At 39.3% G+C, this 20,250-nt stretch overlaps 1 protein-coding gene across 4 annotated transcripts in view; it reads right to left on the minus strand.

Annotated features, from left to right (window-relative positions):
* Positions 1-1,564: 1,564 nt before the first annotated feature.
* The window catches only part of Septin2 (septin 2), a 37,216-nt gene continuing 18,530 nt past the window's right edge, over positions 1,565-20,250 (minus strand). For all 4 annotated transcript variants that reach the window (XM_075951967.1, XM_075951970.1, XM_075951969.1 and 1 more), the window contains 10 exons: positions 17,081-17,167; positions 16,502-16,625; positions 15,322-15,456; positions 15,074-15,191; positions 13,357-13,458; positions 12,711-12,856; positions 7,090-7,173; positions 5,696-5,753; positions 4,176-4,308; positions 1,565-3,528 (listed from right to left, as the gene is read on the minus strand). In XM_075951967.1, coding sequence (XP_075808082.1) covers positions 4,207-4,308; positions 5,696-5,753; positions 7,090-7,173; positions 12,711-12,856; positions 13,357-13,458; positions 15,074-15,191; positions 15,322-15,456; positions 16,502-16,625; positions 17,081-17,167 — 956 coding nt within the window. In that variant the 3' untranslated portion in view covers positions 1,565-3,528; positions 4,176-4,206. The remainder of the gene's footprint in view (positions 3,529-4,175; positions 4,309-5,695; positions 5,754-7,089; positions 7,174-12,710; positions 12,857-13,356; positions 13,459-15,073; positions 15,192-15,321; positions 15,457-16,501; positions 16,626-17,080; positions 17,168-20,250) is intronic.

Here is a 20,250-nt window from a genome sequence, read left to right on the forward strand (position 1 = left end):
TAATGGAACCGTAGTCTGTGTGCACCAGGGTTGTTTTTGAGGTGCTGTGCCGGAGGCAAGCTACGCCAAAGAAGCGCCCTCAAAGCTTTCGTTGTTCCCTTCTAGTTTTGAGGCTCTTTTTGGGAATCAAAACGGTGACACTAGATTCTGGGCCTCCATTCCTGTGACTTGCAGTACCCCCACTTTCCTGTCCCGTTGGTTAATTGAATGGCTCTGCACGGAGCCCTCTCAACCATGGCCAGGCTAAATAAACCCAGGAACAGTTTGCGCATAGTCCCAAGTGATTCATTCAAATCCCTGGCCTTTGGAAGAGTCCCTAAGATAAGATGGGAGTGCCTCGGCCCACTGAGGGTGGGGCCTCTGCTTCCCCAAGGCAACCTAGGAGCACAGGCAGACTGAGCTCAGTAACATCGGGAGGCCTCCCAACTTCTTCCACCACCCTTGCCTTTCCCTCGAACCAGACAAGGCCACTGAGTGTGGTATCAATCACAAGAAAAGTGGCAGGGCAGGAATGACGTTAGACTTAGCAACCTAATGACCTAGAGAGCAAAAATCCCACTACCCTGAGGTCAGTGTGCTGCTCAGAAAGCAAGAGGAAGAGGGGCCCAGATAGCACTGCCACTATCAATACAGTGGTCTGGCTGCCCAAATGGGCGTGAGCCCAAGTCGAGGGGGTTTTTAGGGTTGTGTGGGTTTTTGTTGTTTTCTTGTTTTCTAAACAATTTTGTGTCTCCTTCCACCTTGTGTGTCTCAGGACCAAACTCAGGTTTGACCAGGTGAGTGAGTGTACTCAGCTCTGAACCTCTTAACAGTCTCAAGCCTGGTTTTTCAAGTTGCTTTCCTGGGATGGAGGGATGGCTTAGCAGTTAGGAGCCACTGGCTGCTCTTCCAGAATACCTAAATTCGGTTCCTGGCACCCACATGGCTGCTCACGGTTCCAGAAAATCTGACATCCTCTTCTAGCCTCCTTGGGCACCAGACATGCACATGGTACAGACACATGTATGCAAAATAGTCATACACATAATGCAAAAATCTTAAAATCTGAGCATGGTGGCTTACACCTCTAATCTCAGCACTATGGAGGCAGAGGCAGGTGGATTTCAATGAGGTGGAGATCAGCCTGATCTACTTAGGGAGTTGCAGGCTAGCCAGGCTAAAGGAAGACTGTCTCAAACACCACCAAACAATAAATAGTTAATTTAAAAAATTAAAAAGCTGTTTTTGAACTTATCTCTTATATGGAGAAACAAATATATTTGGAACACTTTTACTTCCCACGATGCTGAACAGTTGTTGCTTCGTTTTCTAATTAGTAAACTTACTTTTGAGGTTTTAGTGTGCACTTTTAGCAAATAATCTGTTGATAATTTGATAACCTGCACAAAGTTCTGTCCCAGCTTTACCATTTCTTCTCAAATATCTGGATTATCACTGGTGAAAACATATGCAGTACTCATGCTATTAATACAAGCAACTCCTGTTTGGATACACAGTTGTCACTGGGGCCCTGAATCTTCCCAGTGAATCTCATGCCTTACTCAAATAAAAAGAAGACTGCTCATTTTATTAAACAATAGTGCTTTATTGAAAAAGGGTTAGTTTAAATGGCTACAAAGTTGAAGTATAAAATGTGTACATTTCTACAGGTACAAGTTAACTTCTTAGTGAGAAAGCAAATATTTATTAGCAAAAGTATGTTTAGATTTGGATGGAAAAACTGAAGGGGGATTTAGAATTGTGGCTGTAAGATCTTCCAGCACACACATTGTCATCCTTCGATGTCGGCTGGCTCTCAGTGGCACGCTTAACTCACAAACACAGGGCTCACACTGAATGCTTGAAAATGCTTTTGTTTAAAAAACAAACAAACAAACAAAAACCTTTCTCCAATCAAATTAATGTTAAAATAACCCAAACAGGATTCCACAGGTGTACTCCATAGTCATCAACAGTTTTCTTGGTAGAAACTTCACACAATTAACCCCCAGCCATTCACAGTGATGCAACAGTGAAGGGGCAAAATGAGCAAACGTATTATTTTCTGTAATTTATAACACTTTTTAAGTCTCATTTTATTAGTACTATTGATTTTTGGCCTGAATTACACATGAATTCCTGGCTCATCATCAATCAAGCACTTTCTTCTGCAGCAAAATGACATCAGAGAACTAGCACCTGCTTTGCTTCCTCCGCACCACCGTCTCCCTCACTTACCATTTCTGTGGCCATTAACTGACATTAAGGGACAGCGCCAGAGAATATAAGCCAGGTGTGGCTCTGCTCACCTGCTTGCAACACAGATCTGAAATGCCTTTCATTCATGCCACACAGACATTTAACTATACAAACTGAGGAAAATGACAATGGCAGAAAACAGATGAGACAGTCTGCACATAAAAAACTGCTATTTTCCTCCCAGTAGAAAACCACTGAAAAAGGGAAGAGTTAGAGGAAAACCTGGCAGGGCAGGCATTTGGGCTTCAAGAGGCATTTTGTGCAAGAGCACCACCCAATCACAAGCCTAGGTTCCGATCTATGCCAGCCAAGGACCATGATTCCCACTGCCACGGCGATCTTTGCACCAAGTTACACAAAGTACATTAAAGTGCAGTATAAAATATAAACATTTTGGTTTCTTTAAAAAAGTATTGCCTTTTAGTTGAGTAGAAAGTTTACTGACTCTTACTGTGTAACAAGTCTTGTTACACTATGAAGCTGGAGCTCACAGCTGCTTTGGTTTTCTCCACAGCACAGCATAATCAGCATCCACAGTATAAAAATCCTTGTAGTGAGTTCTCTACAGAGGTTTGAAAATGATCTGGCACTAGAATCCAGAGCTCTTAAAGTTCAACCCTGAAATCCTGCTTTTTAAAAGCTATTTAAGTATAAACATGTATCTCATTAGATAAATCTCCTCTGTTCTGCCTGGTTAACAGATAAATGTGCAGATGAATTAACCGTACTAACTACAGCAGCAAAAGTGGTTTTAGGTGTTCTGCACAAATATAAAGTTAACAGTGTGTGCTTCGTTCTACTAAGCAAATATGCTGCCACCAAGTCTGCACAACCACCTCTGTTACAGGTAAGTCATGTCCACCACACAGGAACATTCTGAGCAAAGAAAAAAGTCTAGACATAAATCAAGAGAGTACTCGTCAAATGATTAGTCAGGCCAGCTAAATCAAAGAAATTCACTATTAAGTTATATATGTTGACTGACTTTTAGAAAAAAATTCTAACATTAGTGGTTAAGGAAGAAGAAAATCAGGATTTACCTCACAAAATATAAAATGCAACATAACAATGAAATATAAATGTTAAAAGTACTTCATACCAGAGGGCAAAAAAAGAGAAAAGAACCAAATATCAAAACCATCAAAAGTTTAAAAAACAACAAAACAAAGTCCCAACTGAAATCCTCAGACACAGCGAGTTAATCCGGATGGGCACACTTTCAAGGGTGTTAAGAAACTTGATGCTGCAGCACTTATCAGGAATACTTTTCTTTTAATCCAAAAGTGTTTTCTGGAGAGCAAAAACAAAACCATTTAAATGGAAGTGATGCATTTATTGCTTTGATCATTAACAATACTCCCTCTTATGTGAAAGGGCATGAGCTGAGGAAAATGTTCTGTATCTATGACCAATTAACCAAATCAAGATTCCATTTATGAAGCTCTCTGAAACCACCAGGTTCCATGAAATTAAAGTGTAGAGAATTACACCAGACCACAAATGTAAATGATATGCCCATTTCTAATGGTCACATATTGTTTGCCTTAAAGGCCTGGAGGTCTATAATCTCCATGCATCAAGGTGACCCTTATTTAGCTGGCATTAATTCTTCTTCCTAGTACCTATACCATTCATTCATCTGCAAAAGCTTTAAATAAATTAAGAAAGTTCTATTTGAAGATGTTCACAATATTAATGTTTCCAATACTATGTCTAATGAAAGTTTAAAATTTTTTCTTTAACATAAACTATATATATAACATTAGAAAATAGGAATGTTTTTATTAGACAGTAGGTGGCAGCAGAGAATGGTTTTTGCTTTTCAATGAAAGGCTAGTGATACAGAATGGTAGGTTCAAAAATGCAAAACATTGGTAAAGCTTAAGACAGAGGAGCCCATGATACTCAAGGCTGAGCTGACAGTGAAGTCACCTTACCTCCCCAAGGTACTAATATGCAAACACCACCTCACACATGGTGCCCGAGTGTCCCGCTGTCACTGTCACCACCCTGCATCTGCATCTGCATCTGCGCTTGCATCCTTGCAATCATCTCCTGCATGCGGCGAAGCTATGAACGGGACATGTCAGATACAGTGTTAGTGTTGTCATAATATTTAGTTTCTACTGTTTTTCTCAAGAACAGTATGCTCAAATAAAAAGAACTTCCAAACCAATCTAAAAAGTCAATAATGCATCAAAAATCCATGTAAATGACAAAATATGCATTAAATTAAGACAAAAATTACCAATAAAAAGAAGCAACAGTTAAAGAATATGACAATGAGACAAGAAAGAAGGCTGCTATTACCCTCTGGAAAACAGAAAGGGATAGGGAATGGGCATGAGTCGTCTTTTCTGCTTGGCTAAAAGGTCTTCATGAAAACAATGCTTACCCACTGCTACCCTTATCCTTTTTTTCCCCCAGTTATTTTTGAGACACATTATCATGTAGCCCAGGCTAGACCAAAAATTCCCTATGTAGCTAAGGATGACTTTGAACTCTTGACCTTCCTGTTTCTACTCCTCAAGTGATAAATTACAGGCAAGATCCATCATTCCTATTTATGCCTTTTTAGACTGAACCCAGGGGTTCCTGCATGTTAGATAAGCACTCTGTGGTAGACCACGGAGCTACGTCCCCAGACTCCTACCAATTATTATCCTTGAGGTATATGTTCAAAAGACTGAATTCTTATAGCAACTTGTCCTATCCACAACGTTATATCTATTTTAATCTTTACAATCTTATTAGAAGCATTTCCTAACTTCTCCATTTAAGTCCTATGTATTTCTACCCTTTTTTAGTGATGAATGCAAATTGCAGCCTCAATGTGTTTCTCAATTGGTTATTATCCATTTGAGGATAATAGGAAAAAGATTTTTGAACATTTTCTGAAAATCAGTCACATTGCCTTTTATTGTTAGCAAAACTGTTACTAGAGACTGAATAAATGAATCCTCTTATCTTTCCTGGGTAAAGTAATCCTAATGTTTGAAGGAATAAGTAAGCATGTGAGGTACAGAGAGCGCATTTAAATTGGACTCATGAGAAGAGCCTTGCCCTTCTGGTTACAGAAACATTGTAGAGAATAGTTGATACCCAAATAAATATATTTTAAAATATGTATATTACATATATGCACATAAATTTAAAAGATTTGTGTATAATGATTCAAAAAAGGAAGAAAGAAAATTGTAATAAATTAATTATAAATATTTTTGGATAGGGCTGGAGAGATGGCTCTGTGGTTAAGAACAATGGCTATTCTTCCTGAGGACCTGAGTTCAATTCCCAGCACCCACCCGAAAGTTCACAACCACCTATAACTCCAGTTCCAGGGGATCTGACAGCTTCATACCAATGTACATAAAATAAATTTAATGAATTATTTAATAGGAAAATATTTTTGAGTAGAAAACAGCTACAGACACTAGACTATGGCTGTTCTACTTACCTCAGCCTCCTTTTCAAGCAAGATCTGGTCTTTATTCATATCCTCATTCTCCACTTTCCTAAGGGAAAAACAACAAAAAAATTATAATTGGAATATTGCAATGTACTTCTGAATTGAAAAAAAAAAAACTTTAAGATTCTGAAGACCACGACTTTACAATTACATGCTTACAGCTTTTTAAATTAAAGTCATGAAAAAAAATAACGAAACATGAAACTGGAAATTCAGAAGATGACCTGACTTTTGTTTGACAGTCACCCAAAAGGGTCTTGGTTTTATGTTCCCCTCTATGACTCTATGGTGAATAAAACTGTCCTTGAAGGAGCCAGAAGGAGCTGAGTGGGCAGAGCATGACTGACCAGGGCTGAGAAAGGCACCTCTAAGCACACTGACACCAACACCAGGGTATACTAGTAGGGATTCTTGTACTTCCTCCTTCTAAACCTTTTCTTAATGTCTGGTTTTCAAATTAAAATCGCAATACTCCAAAAAGCTTTTTTATTCTTAATTATGTGTATATGTGTGTCTATATATGCACACATGCACACAAGTGCTGGTGCTCCCCAAAGGCCAGAGGCACTGATCTCTTAAAGATGCAGGTAGTAAGCTTCCTAGGCACCAAATTCCAGTCCTTTGAAAGGCCAGTGCATTTTTAACTGCTGAGCCACCTCTCCAACCCCTGCCAAAAGACTTTGAGTAACTTATGTATAGCACTTATTTATCCAGCTCCATTTTAAGTGAAGACATGATTTTATCTGATGCAGACTGGGTCACAAAATACATACATTAGGATAGTAAAAAAGAAAAGGTGAATGAATGTGGCCCCATGGAATCTATAGGGAACAGAGCTGCTACTCTAGGGACACCCATGGATTAATTACCCTAGAAAGCTTTCAAAGGCAAGCAAGTCTGCTTACTTACAAACACAGTAATGCTAAGGAAGTACCAATATAACAAGCCTCTGGATTTTCCATCTAAAGTTGTTTACGTAAATAAATCATTTTATTATTATTCCACATATTTGTGTTTTACCTGCCATGCCCACACACAAGCATGCCTGGTGCCCAAACATGCGAGAAGACATTGAATCCCTGGGAACTGGAGTTATAGACAGTTGTGAGCTGCCATGTGGGTGCTAGGAGTTGAACTCATATCTCCTGCAAGAGGAGTCCTTGAAGAGCAAGTGTTCTTAATCACTGAGCCACCTCTCTAGCCACCAAAACTGCACATTATGAATGTCTCCGCCCCATGCCCATTTGATTGAATTAGGAATATTCTTTTAATAATTCTTCAATAGGAAGTACATGTTGTTTGTGATCAAGAGGTCTGAGGTAGACACACTACAGACTAGTGAAAGTGACTCAGGGAACGTGATATGGGGAAGACTGCACAACCTGCCGCCTCTCTTCAGCCTCTCAGAACGGAAGTTTTCATAGTGAAGGTCCTGGGTCACTTCCTGTAGGTCTTGCATGTGGGTACTGAAAAAGAGAAGGGATACAACAGGGATTTATGTGTATGGCTGTCCCATGGGGAACAACAACAATCAAGAACACATAAAAAACTGCCAGTACTAAGAGCCCAAATAATGATTTAGTAAACTGTACACAGGTTGCTGAATCTCAGGATAAAACTATGGAAATGCCTAGGTGAAGGAGCTCCTTTGCAACCACAGTAAGCTGTAACACAAAGGTTTGGGTGGAACACTTTCTCCTGAACACTGAACCACAGGCACTACAAAACACAGTACAATCTAATACACAAGAGACTTTAGGAGAGTTTTAGGTAAAAGATACCGGAAATAAAACACATTATTTTTCTAAAAGATCTTATGAAAAACAAACTATTCAAATAGGTGTTTGCATAGCTTTTTTTCCCAAATACTACACATTAAAAATATATAGAAAACATTACAACATATCCCTGTTTGCTGAGGATCTAGGGAGATAATAAAAATGTGGATACAAAGGTAGCTGCATCTTTTTCATTCTAAGAAATACACAATTGGTGTAACAGAGAACCACACCTCTCATGTAACACTAACATTCCCTGAATGACAGGGACTAGGACAGCCATGGGCTCAGCACTGCAGACCAAGTGTGTCTTAAGTACTTCAAAGCTATTATACTATATTTATAATAACTTAGATGGAAACATGTTACTGGTTCTCATTCAGTAAACAGTGTTAGTAAGAGGCAATTTTAGCTAATCAAAGTATTAGTTTATTCAAATTACTTCTCTTTTAACTTCTTTAAGTAAAGGTATATTTTATGGAGAACTACAAGAGGAAAGGTTGAAGGCTCTATAAAGAAGTGATAGAAGGAAATTGTTTGGCACATATAGTATAGTATATGGGTGCTAAATACACTATTCCCCAAAATATGTATAATCACATGCTAATAAAAATAAAACAGGTTATCTGTTCTGTCTCATCATGTGATAACCTGATTCATTTTAACACAGCAAGGAGACCCTTATCAGATGCTAACGTTCTAGCTTCCAGAAAGTGACAAATAGGCTCCAAATTTATGAATTACAACAACAGGAAATAAACCAAGATAATCTTATGTTAACTTGACATCTGTAACATTTATTGAATTTTCTAGGTGAATTTTAAGAGTGGTACCGATTTACAGCCTATAGCATTAATAGACACTGGGGGCTCTCGCTTTCTTCGTTGGATAGTAGCCACGACATCATGGGTCCTGATCTGCACTAGTAACAAGCCTGCTATTGGTGAGACAATGCTAACATGTAGGTAGTTCAGTACGCCAGCCTAATCTTGACACTATCACCTCAAAATGTCTTTGGATTGTTCTTTAAAAAAAAAAGAAAGAAAGAAATGTATTTTTATTTATGTGTGTACATGTATGTTCAGGAGTTTACACTGGCCAGAATAGGGTGTCAGTTCACTTGGAGCTTTTGTTGAGAGCCTGACATGGGTGCAACAGCAGCAGGCTCTTTTGACTGCTGAACCATCTCTCCAGCCTGGTTTTTAACCACCCCCTTCTAAAATTTAGAATTCAATACACTATATCTGTAGCATGAATAATAATAAAAATCCAGAGACAGATATAGGGCTAAAGATCAAAGAAGCAGAGCAGGAAGCCACTAGAGAGACGTTTTACCTCTACCAATGCTCAGAATGAAGGGGCAATCCTCACACTGCCTAGACTGCACTGTGTATCTCCACCAAACCTCAAACTCCACACTCCAGTGAGTTTCTGTCTCTTCCCCTTTATATTCCTTTTCCCACTCAGCCATATCGCTCTTGTCTCCACCTCCCTAGTGCTGGGATTAAAGGTGTGTGCCACCACTCCCTGGCCTCTAGTGGCTTAGCTTTGCACTCTTTTCTTTAAGCAAGCTTTATTAATTAAAATACAAAATAAAGCCGGGCGATGGTGGCGCACGCCTTTAATCCCAGCACTTGGGAGGCAGAGGCAGGAGGATCTCTGTGAGTTCGAGGCCAGCCTGGTCTACAAAGGGAGTTCCAGGACAGGCTCCAAAGCTACAGAGAAACCCTGTCTCGAAAAACCAAAAAAAAAAAAAAGAGCTAGTTCCAGGACAGGCTCCAAAACCACAGAGAAACCCTGTCTCGAAAAACCACAAAAAAAAAAAAACCAAAAAACAAAAAAAACAAAATAAAATATCACTATGTATATTCTCTTTTTTCATCCTGTTGTTCAAAGTCATTACTCTTAATTATAAAACTATTCAGAATCAAGGGTGATGGGAGTACATACTTAAAAAAGGAAAGGGGTGTGTTGTCTTTAATCCCCTTTTCTGTAGGCCCGTATTTCTATACGGTATGGCAGCCAGGCTTTCAAGCCATAGTTCGCACCTGAGGTAGCCTTCCAGACAGGCTGTGCCTACCCTAACAAGGGGTCAGGATGTTGCTTTGCTCCTTCTCTGTAATTTGGAAGATGCCTGAATACAGATGCTAATTCAGGCCTACGTGACTGAGCTAGCATACTGACCAGAAAGACGTAACAGGAGACGTAAGTAAATATGGACATGACTAAAAATTCACCTGGTTAACTAGGAAACAGAATGCTAATGGATTTCACCCTCGGTTTATGTTTTGATATATAAGGCTGTTTGGAGAATAAACAAGAGGAATTTCTCAGGATGTGAACTCAGGATTTCATGAGGGATCACGAACAATTTCCCTCCCGATAGAGCCATGTGAGTTGTGTCTTTATTCCTGTGCCTCCACGCTGGTCAAGAGAGATAGTTTATGTTGGCCGGACCACTGGACTACGATACTTTTCTAAGTTTACACTGATTTATGGGGAAGCACTTGTGTCATGGCCTGCCTGAAGGTCAGAGGACAACATGCAGGGGTCAGTTATCACCTTCTGCCATATGGATCCAGCAGATAAAATTCAAGTAGTCAAGTATGGTAGTATGCATGTTTATTAGCTGAGATAATTTACTGGTTTCTATTTATTTTCTTTATCGTGTGTGCGAAAGAGAGAGAGAGAGCACACGCAAAGGTCAAACATCTACATTTGGGTGTCTTCTTCATTCTCAATACTTTAAAAAGAAGATAAAATGGGAGAGGGTTCTAAACAGGGAGGGAAAAGGGAGAGAAATACAAAAGAAGAAATGAGGGTAGAATGAAAAAGGAAGTGTGTGTACACACATACACAAGCGCTCACAAAGGCCAGAAGAGGGAATTCAAGGGCTTGAGAGATGGCTCAGTGGTTAAGAGCACTGACTGCTCTTCCAGAGGTCCTGAGTTCAATTCCCAGAAACCACATGGTGGCTCAAAACCACCTATAATGAGATCTGGTGCCCTCTTCTGGCCTACAGGCAGGATATTGTATAAATCAATCAATCAATCAATCTTTAAAAATAAAAGAAGAAGAGGGAGTTCAATTCCCTGGAGCTAGAGTTACAGGCAATTTTGACCCACCAGATCCAGGTGTTGGGAAACAAACCCAGATCCTCTGCAAGGACAGCAAGTATTTTATGTTGCAGGATATTTGATCACACTGTGGTGAAGATGTGTTGCTGTTTTACCTCACCTGCCTACAATACCCTCTGTTGGTTTAATAAAGAGTTGAATGGCCAATGGCTAGGCAGGAGAGGATAGGCGGAGTTCCAGGCAGAGATAAGAACTCCAGAAAGGATCTGATTTGTTTATGTGTGTGGGGGGGGGGGGGTCACCAGTCAGACATAGAGGAAGTGGAACATACTGTACTGAAGAAAGGTGCTACATGGCAGAAAGTAGGTTATCATAAACAAGTTAATATAAATAAGTTTGTCATTAGCCCCACCCCGATTTTGAGACAGGGTTTTTATGTATAGCCTTGGCTGTCCTAGAACTTGCTCTGTAGGCCAGGCTGAACTCACAGAGATCCTGCCTTTGCCCCCCAAGTGCTGGGATTAAAGGTGTGCACTACCACACACAGCTAATTTAAGTTTTAACTAGTTGGGAACAAGCCTAAGCTAAGGCCAAGCTTTTATAATAAGAAGTCTCCATGTCATTATTTGAGAGCTGCGCTCCAAAGAAAGTCCGATTATACTTTTAAATTGCTGAGCCATCTCTCTAGCCCTTTCATCTTTTTAAAAATATACAGGTAAATTATATGTGTGTGCTTCCACCATAGTCCATATGCACAGGCTCTGCAGTATCCACTGCCAGCAACTGACACATTTCATGGCTCTCTCTACCATTTCCCCAAGATAGGGGTTCTCTGTGTAGCCTTGGCTGTCCTGGAACTCATTCCAAGACCAGGCTGGTCTTGAACTCACAGAGATCCACCTGCCTCTGCTTCTCTGGTGCGCCACCACTGCCTCCTCTCTACCGCATTTTTGAGAGAGGATTTAATAATAAGCTTAGAATTACTGATGTGGCTAGGTTGGCTGGCCAGTGAACCTCAGTGATCTCCCGGTCTCCACCTTCGCAGTGCTGGGATCACAGTAATGTGTCACTGTACCCAGACTGCTTTCTGTGAGTGCTGAAGATCCGAGTGCAGGTCCTTATACTTGAGTAGCATGCATTTTACTGCTGAGTTATCTCTTCAGCTTCCCTCAAAGTGTATTTTTTTTTAAACTATATGCTTTCTTCTAGTGTGGTGGTTTGAATGAGAAAAGTTCCCCACAGGCTCAGATATTTGAATACTTGGTCCTGGCACTATTTGGATAGGTTTAAGAGTTGTTGCCTTACTGGAAGAAGTCTGTTATTGTTAAAAGAGGTAGGTTTTAGGATTTCAAAGCGTCATGCAACTTGCAGTGTGTTCTTGCTGATTCTTGTAGTCAGTTAAAGAAGTGGATTCTCAGCTTTTGATTACCACTCCTGCAGCTTCCCTGCCAGGGCAGACTCGTCCCTTTTACACGTTGTCGTCCCTTTCACAAGTTGTTGCTGTTCTGGTGTTTTATCACAGCAACAGAAAAGTCACATCTATACTTTACTCTCTTAGTAACAACATGGGGCTGGGGATGTAATTCAGTTAGTAAAGAGCTTGTTTATCATGCAGAAGGCCCTGAGTTCAGTTCCAGTACAAACTCGGTGTGGTGGCACATGCTTAGAATACCAGCACCAGGAAGGTAGGAGAATCAGAAGTTCTAAGTCATAATTGGATACACATTGAGTTTGAAGCCAACCAACATCTTTAATACTAGACATGAAACTCAACTATAAAGAAGTTTAACAGTTGCTAAAAATAAACAGAAACCTCAAGGATACCTGGGACCATCAAATGTGAAATCTTCAGGCTAACAAAGAGGAGCACCATGTGTCAGAGCTGGGCCTGGGACAACTCCAAGAAGCTGTCCACCTTCTTCTATACCAAGACCTAGCACCTCTTGAGCCATAGCTAAGGTTTAATTTTCCTTTAGCATCAGTGACTTAAGAAGAGAGAGCAAGAACAAGTACTATGAGAAAGAAGTTAGTTCAACAGCGATTCAGAGCCTGAATAAAGAACCTCAGTCCCTAACTGCAATGGTCTTATCAGTCTGATACAGGTATACCCTGTATACCCTGCCATAATGAATACAATCAATGTCTTACATGAGCATTGTTCTCAGCTTCAGGAAGTCATTGTGTTCTGGGTTCTCCACCTCTACAACACCCCATGGGTAGAGACGACCTCTGACCTTCTTGCCTTTGGCTTCAATCAACTGGTTGGAGCCAACCACAGAGAATGGGATACTGGCCTAGAAAGAAATATAAGATAGTAGGAGAATACCATGTTCAATGTAAACAACAATGGACACAGAAATGGCTCCATGTTACTATATTACAAAATTCCTTTTTCTGTTATTGTTGTTTTGAGACAGGCTATGGATGGCCTGGAATTGGCTCTACAGACTTGACTAACCTCTAACTCACAGTGATCATCCTGCCTCTGCATTTCCCAGCCTCCAATGCTGGTATTGAATAGGCATGCCAGTACACCTGGCTTTAACTATGTTTGACCGAGTGCTAAATGCATACACATTTTACTTAGAAATGTCAGTTATTTTCCAAATAGGGCAAATCAAATCTGCAATGACATGTTCAAGCCTTAAGTAAAAATTTCCTAAATATACTGAAGTTAAAATATATTACTATAATACAACTTGCCCAGTCTTGATCAAATTTGTCTTTTAAAATACGTATGTAAGAAAACAGGGAAGAGAGCTGTTTATGTTATATATCTGGAGCTAGTTCTTACCTTGAGGAGTCTAGTCTGTTCCTTAAAATCTTCATCTTCATCTGACTCTGCATCTGGTAAGTGATAAATTTTGATGTTATGCTCTTCAATTTCATCCAAAATCTGGAACAATAACAAATTGTTATTGAATCAATTTTAGTTAACTGTATATAATTTTAAACCCGTATTAAAAATTCAGAAGAACTGTACTCAAGACAGACCCTTGTTAAGTTCAAAGCCAATTTAATTTACTTATCAAGGTCCAGATAAGCCAGAACTACAAGTAAGATCACCTTAAAACAATGACAACAAAACCAAAATAATATACCAAGAAATACGTTAAGAGGTACTTGTATATTGAGGACTAAACAACTAATAAGTTATTTTCAAGTACTTTAAGAACTGTTAAAAAGGTTATTTATGTTTGCACTTTTAACAATAACAGTAATAATCGCGGGCAAGCCATCACTTTCAACATACAAAGCAGCAGCCCCAGTACAACAGCTAAACCAAAAATATTCCCACCATCATCTACCAAGACAAGAATCCGAGAACAAAGAGACACTGTGAGCACCTAAAGTTCCTGGGCAACAGGCAGGTGTTTCATACATAATCATGGAATGAGAAGAGGTGTGTATAATGTAGGCAAAAAGAATTCTGGAAGAGTAATCCCAGTGCTTGTTGGCAAAGCTGGTGAACCTCTGCATTCAAAGCCACCCTGTTTTACATAGCTAGTTCCAGGCCAGCCAAGGCTACACTGTGAGACTATCTCAAAATATTAAAATTATTGAATTAACTCATCTTGATCTGGGCATGGTGGCACATGCCTTTAGTCCTAATCTCAGAAAACCAAAATAAAAATAACAAACAACCAAACAGGGAACCATAGAGACTGGTCAGTGTTGGATTGGCTGAGATGCATCAGGTTATTTTCCCAAACACAGGGAACAGTTCTACTTAGACACGCTCTTAAGTGGACCACCGCAGGAAAACAGACTTTCCTGGAGTGGTGCGGGAGAATTGTCTGTATTCTGTCAATCATGTTTTAAATAAACGCTGATTAGCCAGGCAGGAAATATAGGTGGGAAAACCAGACAGGAAGTAGAAATGATGTAAGGAGAACAGGAGAATTTTGGGAAAGAGGAAGCTGATTCTTCCCACTCCTGCACAGACCACCGAAGCAGCAGGATGTGATCTGCACCCCTGAAAAAAGGTACTGAGCCACATGGCTAACATAGATCAGAAAAATGGGTTAATCAAGATGTGAGAGTTAGCCAGTGAGAGGCTAAAGCTAATGTGCCAATCAGCTTATAATTTACAGAGACCTATGTGTGATTTTCTTTGGGGCTAAACAGCTGGTGGTACTGGGCAGGACAAAAACCCCAACAACAAACAAGCCAGACCCGTCCATGTTACACTGGAGAGTGCACCCTTTCGTTATATCATTCACTTAATACTTGTGGGAATTCCTTTTACTCAGCCACTTGCTATTCAAAGAGGCTAATTTTATCTAAAAAGAATTTAAACTCTACAAATTTGATTCTTTCTGTGAGGATGAAAAGTAAAAACTAGAACAAACAAAAACTCTTCAAATAGTGAGTAAGCTTTGAATTCCAAAACACAATGGGAAATGAATTCTGTAGTCCTGCCTCTGGCAACTCAGTTGCAATCTTCCTTCCTCCTGCTTCCTGAGCTGGTTCAAAGTCATGCTGAGGAGGCATAGGTGGCCAGCTCTTACCCTTTTCTTCAGCCGCTCACGTTCCTTCAGAGTGAGTGTGTCAGCTTTTGCGATGACAGGCACAATATTCACTTTATTGTGTATTGCTTTCATAAATGCAACATCTAAGGGCTTCAATCTAAAAAACAATATTCAAAAGTCACATTTAGGGAAAGAATATGCATACAACACAATTTGTTTTTCTCAAAAGCATCTCACTTCTTATATTACAACATGCAGCAGGTTTCCATGATAAACAACTGACTCACCCATGTCCAAAAGGTGAGATAAAGTAGAAGCAACAATGAACCCTGTTATCAATGATGTGCCGCCTGTTCAGTCCACTCTCATCATGTAGGTAGCGTTCAAACTGCTCATCGATGTAGGAGATAATTGTCTTAAAACTGAAACACAAATTTCAAGAGTAATAATGGGTACAGTGACAGGCAGTCACTAACTTCAAAGGAAAACAAGTTTCTCTTCTCTTTCCCATACATAAAACAATCCATAAGAGAAGACTGAATGTTAATCTTTAGCAAAATGAAGGGGTGTGTGTGCACGTGCATGTGTGTGTATGTTTAAAGTGTAACAAACATTAAGTAGGTTTGGTAAAAAAAAAAAAACAAAAAAAAAAAACGGGACTCAACAACCTAAGTATAGAAAGTTACAAAGTATCTGACAGGTAGCCTGTGACATTAGAAGGCTGCCAACCCTTTCAAAATGTACCACTGCTTCACAGGAGGACAAGAAGCAGGGCTATGGGAAAGCATGCAGTCCAAGTCAGGATTACATAAGCTGCCAAACAGAATGGTGAGAAGGGGGGCATTCTTATTGCAGAAGAAGGGCAAAAAGGAACCCCTTCCCCCTTGTTCCTTTTCTCAGTGATGCTAAGTTGACGCTTTATTTTAGCAGGTTTAGAACGAGAAAACAGGTACAAAAGTAGGATTTTCTGCACGATGAACAGGCTGCTTAACCTTCTTAATTTCCTTATTTGTGAAAATAATGGCAAAGGGAAGTCATTCACAGGTGCTATGATTCAATTTCACCTCCTACCATACGGAAGGGACGTACATATACTACAAACAGCAACTTGTCCACTGGTTGCAGTTCATATCACAGTGCTTTATGTTAGCAATTACAGATTAACTTTTGAATCTCAGGTCTTATTAGAGTGCTCTTAGAAAAATTCAAGCTGAACATAGTGGCTCAAACGTATTATCAAAATACTTAGGAAGACGAGGCAGGAGAATTTTGAATTCAAGGCCAGTCTATATGATATAGTGAAACACTGCTTCAAAACAGCCAATATTTAGTACTTTAAAATGATTAGATCCAGCACTTCAAGTGTTATTAACATTGTCTATAAATGTAAATCCATTCGATTAAACAAGTGAAAAAAACTGCATAGCACTTGGCACTTTAGGGGTTCTGCACCCTCTGGATTCCTACCAATCCCTGCAGTTGATGGCATCCCCATAGCCAGGTGTGTCCACTACTGTAAGCCGAAGCTTGACGCCCCGCTCTTCAATCTCAACAGTTGAAGCCTCAATTTGGACAGTTCTTTCAATTTTCTCTAGAAAAGAAACAAACTTAATAGAAAATGTACTTTAAAAATCAAACATACTAAAGGAAAGATTATCCATTATCTATGTTATTATGAAAAATGACTTGCAAGAAGGTATTCCTGCCAAGTGCTAGGATTAAAGATGTGTGTCACCACCACCCAGCTTACGTAACTTTTTAAAGATATAAAATTCTTTCAGTTGAGTTTCTCATCCAAAGTAGAATAGAGATAGAAAACTAGGACTTTACTAGATAACAAAATAAAATAAAGTTTAGTTGCACAGATACAGGACAAAGTCTACAATCAAGATCCTAGGAGCTCAGAAAGAGCCCACTTTCCATACTTAAGTCTATAAAACACAAAATGACTAAGCAAAACACACATCTAAGGCTTAAGGTGTCAATTATATATTCTAACAATATTCAGGTAAAAATTATACTTAACAGTAACATAAAAATATTCACCTGCAGCTCCAGGTATAATTCTTTCTGGGTAGAGATCAGTCAGGAATAAGCTGTTTATGAGAGTTGATTTTCCAAGACCAGATTCACCTGAAATAAAAATGAAAACATTTTCATGACGTTCCCCATATAATTGTTAAAACTATAGTGTTTACCATCATATCTGCTTCACGAAAAGGGACATGTATGCTAAAGGAACATGAGCAACCTGCTTAAAGAACAAGAATCCAAGACAATGGGATAGTACAATTTGGTAGTGGCATGATCACAAACAGTTTTATCTCTTCACAGGTGTATAGAATGTACTTTGTAATTTCACTGTTGTTCTTTAAAATAAACTTTGATTTCTATTTCTTAAAAACCTCCATAATTACTTCACTCTCTGATTCTTTGTGCCTTTAATACTTTCACAACAATTTTCTACTACTCAAATTAAGAAAGTACACTTGATCCTGTCAAAAACACATTTAGCATACATGAAACCACATGTATGACACACTTCTTTATGCTTTTTGAATAATCTGATAAAGACTTTAGGTCTTAACAGCACACACCAATTTTAGTGCCTTCCCAAACTTCTTGGTATAAAGGTAAACAATCTTATCACCAGGGGTTCGAGGTGCACGAGTTTTTATAGAGACTGTATTTTAGGAAAGACTACAATAGTATGGGCCATGCTGAGTGCCTATAAACACCATCCATGGAAAAGTGATTTTGTTGCTCTGAGATGGGGTTTTACTATGTAATTCAGGTCCTCTTAAAGAGCAGTGTTTACTCTCAATATATGAGCTGTTCCTGGATATTCTGATCACATCCTAAAGCTCCCAAGACTCTCAATAAAGTTTGCTTTGAATCAGAGGGTGGAGCTAGCTACTAGCACCAAAATTTACCAGAGGGTTTGGAGGACTGAGAACAGAAAAGCACAAGGAGTATAGGGTGGGGTTTAGAGAGTCTCAGCTTCTTTGGATTGAGGAATGAGAGGGGGAGGGTCACTGGTTTCTTCACCGCAGCTTTTCTGATCATTCAAGTTCTTACTCCAAAATCTGATTCCCAAGTTTTTATTGATAAACAATAATTAGAAAAATGCTTTGCTGGGGTGCAGATCTCTGGGTTTCCCTTACCCCTTCAACAAATAGTAAAATGCTTCCAAGGATATGTTGTAGGATATTTGTACATTGTGTGAAGATGTATTGCTTTGATTGGTATAATCAAAAGCTGAACAGTCAATAGCTAGGCAGAATATAGGTGGGACTTCTGGGCAGAGAGAGAACTCTAGGAAGAAAAAAGCAGAGACAGCAGCCAGATGCAGAGGAAGTAGGATGGGCAGTACAAAGATTTGATAAAGAGCCATGTGGAAGAACGTAAATAAAAAAAATATGGGTTAACTTAAGTAGTAAGAACTAGTTAGGAGCAAGCCTAAGCTAAAGTCAACCATTCATAACTTTTGAGTCTCTTGGTCATTAATTGCAGGTTGGCGGTCCCAGTGAGAAAGTGCAACTACATTAAGCCATGTCTCCAGCTTCAAGGTAATATTTTTCTGTATAAAATAAAAAGATTTACATTAAATTATGTGTATGTGTGGTTGGGGGTTATGTAGAAGTGAGTAAAGGAGCCTGATGAGAACAGAGAAGATGAATCCCCCAGAAGCTGGAGTTAAAGGCAGCTTTGTGTTATCTGACAAGAATGCTGGACTGAACTCGGGTCCTCTGCAAGAATAGCAAGCTCTCATAATGGATCAGACATCCCTCCAACCACCAACATAATATTTAATGAAGCATTTTTTTTCTTCTTCGTAACTATTCTTTATGACCTATGAGATGTGTTATAGCTCTGTCAGAAAATTATGCTTATCTACTTTCTTCTAAATTTTTGCTTTTCATTATGTGTAGGATCTCTTTCAAGTTAATTTGCAAGTACAATAGAAAGTACTAGCTTAAGATAATTTTTTTCCACCAACACTCAGTTAATATTTTTTAAAAAACTAGCTTTTCACTACTGAATAATCCTGGTACCTCAGTCAAAAGTAACTAACCTTATAACATGGATCTATTTCTAGGCTATTAGTCTCCATGCCTTGATTATTCTAGGTAAGTCTTCAAATCTAGTTAAGTTCTCCAACTTTGTTCATTTTATAAACTGCTTTGTCCACTCTAAGTTCTCTGAATTTTCATTTAAACTTTGGAATTAGATTTTCTTTGTTTTTTTTTTTTTTTTTTTGGTTGCGGTTTGTTTTTTGAGACAGGGTTTCTCTGTGTATCCCTAGCGGTCCTGGGACTCTCTCTGTAGATCAGGCTGGCCTCAAACTCACAGAAATTTGCCTGCCTCTGCCACCTGAGTGGTGGGATTAGAGGCGTGTGCCACCACCCCATCTTGGAATTAGATTCTTAATATCTATTTTTTTAATAGCCCAATAAAAATTTTGATTGGGAACAAACTGACTGTGTACAATCTGGGGGAGAAAGGATATCATCTGTGATGGCTTGAATGAGAAATGTTCCCTCTAGGCTCAGGCATTTGAATATTTGTTCACCAGTTTGCGGCCCTATCTGGAGAGGTTTCCTGGTTAGAGAAAACAGATCATTTAGGGGTTAGGCTTTGAGAGTTCTATCCCTCCCCTACTTTCAATTCGCTCTCTGCTTTTGTGCCTGCCTTTGAAAAGGTAAGGATCTCAGCGTGTGTTCCTGTAGCTATGTCTGCTCCTTGCTTTAGGAACTCCCTACCATGACGAACTCATCCTTCGAGAACCATAAGCAAAAACAAAAACAGAAAAAAAACTGAGACAACAACAAAACTATCTCTTCCTTAAGTTGCTTTGGTCATGGTTATTTTAGCAAACCAACAAAAAAGTGATCTACACATCTTCTTAACAGTTAGTTTCCAAACAGAGCAGATCTCACAATTAACTTAGATTGTCTTTAACCTCTCAGCATACATAGTTCTCACACGTTTTGCTAGACTTATCACTAAAGAGTATGCTTTTATTTTTATTTTACAGTAAGAGTGTTGTCAAGATTCTGTCTCCCTTCTCCTCCTCCAACTTTGTTTTTAGAGATAGTCTCATATGGCAGAAAATGGCCTCAAACTCTCTAGATGGCCAAGGATGGCATGAACTATTAATCCTTCCCACTTAAGTGCTGAGATTACAGATATACACCACCATGTCCAATTTGGTT

The sequence above is a fragment of the Microtus pennsylvanicus genome, chromosome 17 (genome assembly GCF_037038515.1).
Source record: "Microtus pennsylvanicus isolate mMicPen1 chromosome 17, mMicPen1.hap1, whole genome shotgun sequence".
In the NCBI taxonomy this organism is placed as follows: domain Eukaryota; kingdom Metazoa; phylum Chordata; class Mammalia; order Rodentia; family Cricetidae; genus Microtus; species Microtus pennsylvanicus.